The sequence below is a fragment of the Cheilinus undulatus genome, linkage group 2, assembly GCF_018320785.1.
Source record: "Cheilinus undulatus linkage group 2, ASM1832078v1, whole genome shotgun sequence".
Taxonomy (NCBI): Eukaryota; Metazoa; Chordata; class Actinopteri; order Labriformes; family Labridae; genus Cheilinus; species Cheilinus undulatus.
The window spans coordinates 48412260-48423367 of NC_054866.1; the positions used below are offsets into that span (position 1 = coordinate 48412260).

Sequence of the window (11108 nt, forward strand, 5' to 3'; positions counted from 1 at the left end):
CAAATTTTGTAACATATTTACATTCATTCAGTGTCACCAGCAGTGTGCTTTAAATTCATGTGCGTTCAATACAAAACATAAACATAAATCCAGCTCTTAAAATGAGTGAGCAATTTACTTGCTATCAGAGATGAGCTGCACTAATAACAGATTCTCTTGTTTTATACACAGCATGTATTTTAACATAGCAGTCCTTGTGTTGCAGTGCTGTTATGTTTGTTGAACAGTCTTTAGGGGAATTCTCATGTCAGCTAGCGGTCTGTTCAAGAGTCTGCAGCTCTGTGGCATCGTTTTCTGCACAAAAGGGAGAGTTAGATTTTGTTAGTACAGAAACTTCAGGTTGTCATCGTGCCATAATAGAAGTCTGATGCCCTTTGTACTCACACACACCCATACTTTGACATAATAGATAACCTCAACCCACACTCACGCCCATAAAGCCATATTCATTCAGCTGACACAATGATGCAGCAAACAGAAAACAAACTGAGCAACTATAAACTTGTGGGCAAACAAAACTCTCAAATATAAGTTTATATGAGAGGGGAGTTCACTAAACTCGCTGCATGTATCATCCTTATTTTGAGCATCAGCCACCATTCTCCTATAAAAACTGAGACATGAGCTTTAATGCTCCTCATGATGCTATTGTGTAGAGGCTAAGTTTTCCCCATGCCTTACCTGGCATCTGCTTCCTTCGTCTCCATACGATGATCTTCCTGTAGGCCTTGTCGAGAAGCCACATGGTCAGCATAAGAAGCCCAGCCAAGCAGGCCAGAGCCAACGCAGACACAGAGAGATACTGAAGATCCTCATAGAGAACCTCTGCAGGACAGAAACACAGGAGCCACTTCATATTTACCTTATAAAGTACTTATTCTAAAAAATGCCTCAGGCTAAGACTACCTCCTAGAAATGCAAACACAGAGCAAATATGTTAGGTATGCAGAGACAACGCAAGAACAGTAGCAGTGAAACCATAACAATATTTGACCTTAAACTGGTAAAACATGATTATACTCCGAACCTTATACTTAAAAAATCAATGAAAGAGTAAATTTATGATATTTTTCTCATGCTCTTAGCAGAAATCCTATGCCTGGTGAAAACTCAATCAAGATAGGCTTGTGTTGTTTACTGATGAAGTACTACGATAAAGTCTGAGGTTCTGCTTTAACACCTGGGAGGCTCATATAGAGTTTAAAAATGGCAGCCATGCTGTAACACTTCAAATACTGGAATGACAGTCTGAATGCTAAGCTTTTGGCAGGTTTTAATAAGGGGTCTTGATACTTTTCATTTTAGCTTTAATATTGATATATGAATCAGCGGAACAGTTGGTCAGCTCTCGTTTGAAAGGTTTAGGGTTTGATCCCCAGCTCCTTCAGTTACATGTCAACATCTGCAAAGGTAGTCAACTGCTAGGGGCCCTGTGCTCCAAGGAGCCTAAACATTGTTATTACAGGGAGAGAAGCACTGATGCATCAGTGTCTGCTGACTGGCAGCCATTGGCAAATAATGTTGTATTAACAGATGTAAGTAGCCAGAGTTAATCTGCTGTGTCCAATCATTTATTAAAGCAAGTATCTTGTTCACCTAACTGCTGAGACTTTTTGCCAAGCAGAAGAAGTCTCCCGCTGGAAGTTTGATCTGTTTTCATAGTCAAACATGAGAGGAAATGTTGATAGAGTGGGAAGGAACGAAGGAATAAGAAAACAAAAAATAAAAAATTGGATAAATTTTATACATCAGTGTCCACTTTATTGGAGCATTTCTAAGTATAGATGTGCTTCAAATATCCTGTATACTTCTAAAATGACTTTGAGTGATTAAGATCTGTATTATGAATGTAAATAAGGGACCAGGAGTGAATAAAATAGCATCACAGTAGATTTTAGGTATCTAAAATTCTCTAAGGGAGTACCCATGACCCCAACATGGAGATCTGTATAGACATTTTTGAACTGTGTTACTCTTATGAAACTCAACAAAGGAAAATATGGTCTTTGACAAAAGCCCCCATGTGGCACCAATGGTGAGTATGTATTTTTTTTATTTCTACAAGTTACATCTGGACTAGAGACATGTTAAAATACGTAGACATGGTGTGTTTGAGATTATACTCTACTAAGAGCTGAAAAAGTTCTGTTGGGTATTTATATTTCTGAATTAGACATGCAGAATTGGTGTGCTGTCTTTGCTAGGTCTCCCTTGAAAAGGAGATCTTGATCTTTAGGGACTACCTGCATAAATAAAGGTTAAATAAATAAAATATGTAGACCTCTGGCTTTGGTACCTGAAAAAGAGATGCTTCAAAGTGGGAATGTATATTACCAGACTTTTGCTGATATCTGATATTTACAATATAACTTCTGCCGATATTGATATTCAAATAGAGTTCAGACCCTAAAACTTCAGTCCTTAAAACTCACAATTTAAATGTCAGTCCTTAAAGCAAACTTTAAAGTGTAAGAAATGACTAATAAAGAAAAAGACTTCAGCTAAAGTCTAAAATTCCACTAACTTATTTGTTAGTATGGTCAATATTTACAGCTAATACAGGCAGGCTTTTATAGCAAAATATCAGAAATATTCATATCTGTGATATCGATTCACTTTTTAAGCTAACATCTGGCTATACTGATATCATGCTGATATTATCATGCATGCCTACTTCAGAGTATTTTACTTGCTATGATTACTATTAGATAAATAGGGTAGGGCCTTATATTGGTCTTTGCCTGGGCTCCCCTTATTACTAAAACCACCCCTGCATGTCCAAGTGTCATTTTACAGGACACTGAACTCAAAATTGCTTCCACTGCTGAAATAGCAGCATGTGAATGTGAAAGTACGTACATTGAGAAGTCAGCCTAACATTCTCACAGGTAGACACTGCTGAGCAGCTCCTCTAAAGCCACAGAGTTTAAGGGTCCAGACTCGAGATTTTTAGTACGAGTGCGTGGGAGGCCTTCACACCTGTCTGGTGCTACTATCCACAGATGTGCTTAGGAAACATGGGCAGAGAAGTCTAATTCCTCAAACAAGTGTTGGTAAACTGCTGTTGAGTAAAGTACACTTATGAAATCTGCCTAAAAGGAGCTTAGAGTTATAATTTAATGATGAAACGAGGAACACCTGAGCTCTGATACAGCTGATCATTGAATGTGTGAGTCACTTGTCTCATTCTTATTGTGATGATTCTACTCTGGTTTGCCACTTTCTTTTTTTATTAACAACCTTTATCAGAACAGAAAGCAAGCTCTGCCAATTACACATTATTAATATTTATTTTATTTTATTTACACATAACACATTACTCGAAAGTAGTGGTTCTTAACAGGTGGGCTGGGACCGAAAAAGTGTTGTAGAATCATTTTCAGTGGGGGTGGGAATGTGTGTCTGAAAAAAATTTTTTTGTAAAAAGCCTATGATGTATGGAAGCCCTGAGTGGACATACATCTATATATTTTGTATTAGTCTGTTTTCCTAGGGTAACAAGTAAATACTGCTGTTTTTTGTCAAGATCTCCACTCTCTATGTAGGCCCCACAGTGGATTGCAGAGCTGCTTTTAATATGTTGCAAGTATGTACCAGGAAAAAAGACGGTGTGTATAATGTATAAGAGTCTTTAGTGGACATATGTTCATACATTTAACTCTATTTTGCCATGATAGATTCATGCTAAGCCAGTGGTTCAGGACCCAAAAGTGGGTTGCAAAGTGGATCACTGAAGGAAAAATGGGGTAAAAAGTCTACGATGTCCAGTTTTGCTCTGATAATCGCTAAATTTTGGGTTGTTTTCTCAAGATCTTGACATATTTATCTTATTATTTTGGAAAAACAAAACTGGCCTTCTTGTGATAATGTTTCAATATCTTGACATTTCCAGAAGACGCCAAAATTTAATCATCACCACGGGGAACAGAGTAAAATAACCTGCATGCATGTCCTTCCAGGGCTTCTGTAATAATGAACTGTTTGTTCTGACATGTTTCTATCAAATCATGCTTTGTTCCATCTAAGGTCCAACCTGAAACATTTTTTATTAAATATATTTTCAGAAATGTGGGTCACGTTTTCTCATCAAGGAAGTAGCAGTGGGTCTGAGAGCCACTGGTCTAAAGTTAGATACGTATGTGGTCAAATGAGGTTTCCCATGCACAGAAGTGTATTACTTACCGTTCACTTTCAGGACAAAGCCAGTGTCCTTGCTGCTTCCTGTTGTATCTGTGACAGTGACCACGTAGTATCCAGCATCCTGCAGCTGCAGGTCCGACAGGCCCATAGAGCCGTTGTTGTAATGCTGCACTCGGCTGCTGTAATCCACCGTTATGTTGGTGTACGCCCCTGGCTTCCAAGTCCCTATGGTGCGGCTCACTGCTCCTGACATAAAGGTCCATTGTATAGTGGGGATCCCAATGCAGGTTACATCTACTGAGAAAAACACATCCTCCTGCACCGACCGCGTGAGGCTCCTCTGGGGGGAGTGGATGGAGATGGCTCCAGCTTTGAATACAAAAGAGATGAAAAGATTTACATTACAGACCAAAATACCAAATTATGGCAATCATCATAATCATGATTATTTAAATTATTATTAAGATCATGATTGGTATACTACTTTAAGCATGAATTACAAATGGTTTAATAAAGTTCTGCTGCCTTGAGGGGCCACCGATGTTTAAAAAATTCTACAAGTTCTTGTTCAATTGTTCCAGGTCTGGATGTGTTTTTTTTTCTAAATATGTTTGTTTTGTTCTCTCTCTTTGCTCAGTCATAAGTTTTGTTCTATTCAAGGTCCAAACAGCAACATTTTTCATTAAAATATTTGAGTGGTTAAAATTTTTCAGCAATTTGGGTTGAAATTTCTCCTTAAGGAGCTGATGTTTGATCCTGAGGTTAGACCAGTTGAACACCACAGGTTAACCCTTTAGCTGCCACAGTTTTTCCAAGAAAATATTCAATTTTGATATCAAGATATCAAAAGGCTATAGCTTGAAAGTGTTTAGAAACAAAGGCATACTGTAAATGAGGAAAATCTTCAGTATGACCCAAAGTTTGTGGTAGGAGTAAATTCACTCATCTAATTTGTCATCTAGTCTGGTTATTCAAAACCAGACCGGTTCTATATGACAGAGGTCAGTTTACATTTGCATGGATGTATGGGTGGATAGTGTGAGGGAGATGAAAGTTTGCACACTTCACATGGGATAATAAATACCTATACCTTTGAAAGTTTTAGCTACTGTTTAACCTTGTCTATGTAGGTCAAACATTTCAGTTTGTGATAAAGTTAAACTCTTATAAAAAGAAAACGTTACACCTCACAGCCTTGCCTGACACAGTTAGCACCTGCTGCAAATGATGGGACTCATTTGCATCAAACCCTGCACCATCAGAAATGTGCTTTTCTGAGCTGAAGTGGAGGAATGAAACTTGTCAAACGAGCTGAGAAAGTACCAATTTGAGAGGAGCGAGAAGCACTGGCCTCGTGTCTGCGTCTCGGCCGCCCCTCATCAAATATTTTCACAGGAGTTTCAGTGTGAGATCTGGTTCTGCTGGTGGTGTGTTTGCTTAATGAGGCACATGTAAAGAATTCCACCTGAGAATACTAGTGCTGACTAAGAAACAGGGTTGTGTGGCAAGAACCGTCTGCCGTTAGGACTCACATGATGGTTACAGTGATAGTTAAGCAATTAAGTCTGATGATACAGATGAGTCTGTTCTGTTTCATTTGTTTAGCAGAGAAAAATACACTGCTGGTAGTTAAACCTGGAGTATTTGATTTCTATACTTTCTGACACTGATTACTAATTTTTCCTCAGTTCTACATTTTTTCTTTTTAGATTCTTTAGAGTCCTGGTTCTCAACTGGTGGGTTGGGACCCAAAAGTGGGTCATGGATGTGTGCCTGGAACGATATTTTTTTCTATCTAAAGCACAAACTGACCCATTTTTTATTCAAAATATTCTGTTATGATTGAAAAATTTTAAAAATTTGGGTCGTGATTTGTTGTAAAGGGGTTGGTGGTGGATCCTGATGGTAGACCAGTTGGGGGCCGCTGTGTTGGAGCCAGAATAATCTGATGTTTACATGTAAAGGGTCACGTATCTGTTACTGTGTTGTATTGATCTGCTCTGCAGGTCAAGACAGGGGTTCACAGCTGGTGAGTCAAGACCACCAAAGGGGTCACAGAACTGTTTTCTGTGGCAAATGTCTGGCCAGGAAATTAAAGGGAAAAATCTCTCATGTATGGAAGCCCTTAAGGGACACAAATCCATCTATCTTTAATATCCTTTTTTGCTTTGAAAACACTGATGTGTCAAATCCTATAAACGGGTTGCAAACCTACTTCAGTTGGTTACAGAAAAAAAGGGAAAAAAATTTATGATGTATAGAAGCCCTAAGCAGACACACATTCATATATAATTTTAAACCCCTTTTTCCTCTGACAACATGGTTCTCAACTGGTGGGTCGAGACCCAAAAGTAAGCTGCAGAGCTGTTTCCGGGGGTGACAGAATTTTTTATTTTATTTTCAAAACGTAAATGATGTGCAGAAGCCCAAAGTGGACATACATCAATAGATATTTTTTCATCTTGTTCTTTCTTTTATAACATGGTTCTTAACTTCTGAGTCAAGACCCAAAAGTGGGTTGCAAACCTGCTTCAGTTGGTTGTAGAAAAAAAAGGTTTAAAAAGTCTACGTTGTATGGAAGCCCTAAGTGGACATGAACTTATGGGTTGTGACCAAAAGTGGGTTGCAAACCTCTTTTAGTGGGTTGCAGAAAAAGAAAGAAAAAAAAAATCAAAAAGTCTATAATGTATGGAAGCCCTTAGGGGACACAAACCCATACATATTTTAATGTCCTTTTTGCTGTGTTAATAAGGTTCTAAACTGGTGGGTTGTGACCCAGAAGTGGGTTAAGAAGCTGTTTTAGTGGGTCATAGATTTATACTTTCTAAAAGTCTTATGTACAGAAGCCCTGAGTGGATATACATCTTTTTTAAATCCTTGCTGCTGCGATATCATGGTTCTCAGCTGGTGAGTTGGGGCCCAAAAGTAAGTTGCCAAGAAAGTCTATGATGTATTGAAGCCGTAAGCAGTTCTTCATCCATATATGAATTTTTTAAATTATGTTTCGCCATGATAACAAGTATCTCATCAAATTCAGATAACAAAGCTTGTTTTCTCATAAATATTTGTTAGTTCTATAAAATAACCCAAATATGTGTTAAATCACAGATATGAAGAAAAAGAAAACAAAACTGCATGTCCCCCCAGAGCTTCCGTAGTGATGTGTTTTTTTAAAAATATGTTTATTTTGTTCTCTCTCTTAGCTCAGTCAAAAGTTTCGTTCTATTCAAGGTCCAAACAGCAACATTTTTCATTAAAATATTTGAGTGGTTAAAATTTTTCAGCAATTTGGGTTGAAATTTCTCCTTAAGGAGCTGATGTTGGACCCTGAGGTTAGACCAGTTGAACACCACAGGGTTAAGACACAGAAAACACTGTCCTCCATCTTCAGCTCGCACTTCTAATTGGCACTCAACTAAAGTTCCAATACAAATGTCTTCAGTACAAGTATTAAGTTTAGAACATGTGGAAAATTGGGGCATAGGAATGCTGCAAAAGAAAGATAGACTTTTTGGCGGAAACAAAAAGACAATAGGGTTGAAATGCTTACCTAGGTGATATAAATAAAATGTGATGCTGAGAAACACAGCAACATCTTGTACATCCCAGAGCCTAAAATTCCACATTAGAATCAGAGACCCATTGGACGAACTGAAGTAGAAGAATCTCCTCCGGGTTGTGTTACATTCTGAAGTCTTAAGTCTCTTCGTCTTTCTGGTTCAAACACAGCCTCTCCTGTTCCCTGGGGTTTTATCTTTCACTCTCCTTTCAGCAGGTGTTTCTGGGAGCGTGGGTCGTTGTCCTTATTTTCATCTACACCCAGAGAACTGAAGTTTCCCTCTTCTCTCAAGGCTGTGCTGGATTTCTCTTCATACTTGTGCAAGTCAGTGCCAGCCAGCCCAGCACACACCTATCAGACAGGTTGAGCCAGCGATTACTGAACAAACATGTACTCAGAGTTCTGTGATCTTACACACACCCACTCAGACACACACATTTAAGGGAAGAAGGCTGCAGAGCAAATATGTCCTTCGACTAACTCACTACCTCCCCCATTTCCTGTCCGTCAAACAATCACCTCCCTACACGCAGAGCGCCGCAAAATAAAAGCAGGATTGGTTGAATCACCTGGTATTCGTGATGTGACACACCTGGTAAAACATGTCAAACAGGAAGTGTGTGTTCATACGTATGCAACAAGAAACACAAAGGCTCAGTGAGCATAGTCAGAGTAAATTGACTTCTTAATTTAGAAGAGTTGTGTAAGAATCACAATGCTTGAGCTATGACTGGACCAGCCTCACACGAATTAAAAGTCATTAGACAGGCTTATTACAGCTCATAACTTCCTGTAAGACACTTTAAACAGTCAAAGCTTCACAGTGTTTCATTCAGGCTGGTAGAAATATCTTTGCACTATTTAGTTTACAAATGACATATATAAGGATCCAAATAAGGACATGATGATGGTCATGAATTAAAATCTCCAACTCTTTTTATTAAACTGTCAAATACATTTCACTGGGATGTTTTTCCCATTTTCTTGTATGAATATGGTTTTCTACACATGTAGAATATAACCCTTATAGATAAATATGACTAAAAGCAGCCTTTTTTCTATAATTCCCTTTTTTATAACATATTTTAATTCTTAAATGTTTCACAGTCATTTCAACTGAATATTTTAAAAAATCTATTTATACTTAGAGCCTGTTATTCATTAGTCTTACATAACATTCATTTATACAGCTGCTTAAATCCTATCCATAGAACTTGGAAGGGGGGCCTCATATGAACAACTGTTTTACAGACAAACAGATGGAAAAACTACTACTCAAAATGGGGAAAAGACCAGATCTTCATTTCTAAGGACTAATATAATAAGAGAGTTCTGACACATTTCAGAATCTCTAAGTGTCATTGGTGTTCTCTTATTTATGCTCTCCGTGTTGAATTAATTGTATTCTATAATGCTAATGTCGTTGTATCATGGAATTATACTGCTGTCATGTAATAATGGTGTGTTAACATTAGACAAACTGTGTTTTTATTGCGGGCCAAAATACTGCAAGGACTGTAAAAAACTAAAATAGATAAATGGACTGGGCAAACATGATCTTACTGGTACAATGCATGAAATGTAAAAATTAAGTCATCAAGTCACTTGAATGCACCTGACCCTCTTTTTCTCTAATTGTTTTCTTTGATATATGTCTCCATGTTTGTCTTTGTATATGCTTATTAAAAAGTAATACATTCTGTACATAATCAAAAAACAAAAACCTTAAAAGAAAGATGGGGGAAACTGGAAAAAAAAAGTTTTTGAGTAAATACAAATACTTCATATGCCATTATGATTTAACTAAAATATCAAAATTCATGTCCTTGTTCATGTCAATCATACGGTTTAAAGAAGAGAGGCATTTTGTGTAATGAAAAAGTCACAATAAAAACAATTCTGAAAACATTTTTTACTATTGTTTACTATTGCAATTGATTTGTGCCAAGATGCAAATTATAAGACTGTTTACAAAAGAAAGCAAAAAATAAAATAACTATATACTGAAAATTAAAGGAAGGAGGGAAAATCAAGTAAAGCTAAAGGAAATCTGCAGTTAAGGATTTACTCTGGGTGAGGGTCTACAGGTTGGTGACCCCTGATTAAAAGCTTTTATTTCTGTTGACTATGGCGCCCCCGTGTGGACAACATGGTACATCTCATCTTCTGGCTGACCTTGTCCACTGTTCCTTTCTAAAGAAAAAACATATCCTGCTCTTTTTTAAAACTTTTAAATGTTTCTCTAGTCGCATGGAAAATCGATCAACTACAAATCAGTAATTGGAATAAACTAAATTCTTTCTGGTTGTCTGATTTTCCTTTGTAGGTCATAAAGATGAATTAATTTAATGTTAGTCTGGCATTTTAATTGTCACAAAACTTTATTGTGTTGTATTGTGTTTTATTCCACTTGTATTAAATTAACACTAAATTTACCCATCGACTAGCTTCATTTGGCGACTTAGCTAACTTAGCTAGCTTACTTAGCTAGTGTTTAACAGAGAAAAACTCATACAAATGAACACTAGCTGACTTAACGATAAGTTTTGATAAGTTACATGTCACTATTTAATCCCCTGCTTGTGTTTAACAAAGAAACCGTGTCAGAAGTAGCAGTCAAGTTTGGTGGCTATTCTGGTGTTACAGTTTACCGTGTGACCATGCTAACTAGCCAAGTTCAGTCAAATTAAGTCAGTGGTTGTCATGGTTACTACAGAGATGCAAAACATGTTTCCCTAGCGAGTGCTATTAGTGAAATTTCCAGTGGGGACATGACTAATTTGTATTTTGACATCATAATAACTTGAAATGAATAATTCAAGAGTAATTAATTAAGACATTCTTCGTCTGTGATGCATTCGGCAGTATGTCCCCAGCTAACACTGTCACCATCTAAACTGTCACACCTGTATTCGCCATGTTAATTCGAGCTAGCAATCAAATGCAAAACAAATATTTCATCTATGCCTGAAGACTCTACACGTACCTTATTCATCCTTTTAACTAAGATTGTTAACACGAGAAACGTGGTATTAAAACGTACGTTTAAGAAGATTCTGTCATTCCCCAACGTTTTCTCGTGATTTTTTTCTTACTCTCATCAACATTTAAGTTCCAGTATGACAGAGAAAAGTAACTTTGCACCTATAAAAACAGGCTTTTAAATAATCAAATAGCGTAATAACACGTGATTTAAATGTAGCAATATACATTTTAATCATGCAGTGTTTGATCTTAATTGCAAAATGTTGGATTCTGATTATAAATAAGGCAATTCTGTAGCGTTGTCCCCATTATACAGTTATGTAAAATTATAAAGCCTACCTTTACTTGAATGATGCATTGTCTGGGGAAATCTATGAGCTTGAACGTTATATTCATAGCAATGGAGTAGGTCTCTGAGTTATTG

General features: G+C 37.2%; 1 protein-coding gene across 1 annotated transcript; it reads right to left on the reverse strand.

The window, feature by feature from the left end:
- On the reverse strand, positions 1-11108 carry LOC121526071 (V-set and transmembrane domain-containing protein 5). Its single transcript, XM_041812378.1, has 5 exons — positions 11024-11108; positions 7691-8050; positions 4183-4509; positions 682-825; positions 1-294 (listed from the first exon to the last, which is right to left on the reverse strand). The coding sequence occupies exons 2-5, from the start codon at positions 7764-7766 to the stop codon at positions 248-250; spliced, it is 594 nt and encodes a 197-aa protein (XP_041668312.1). The 5' UTR covers positions 7767-8050; positions 11024-11108; the 3' UTR covers positions 1-247.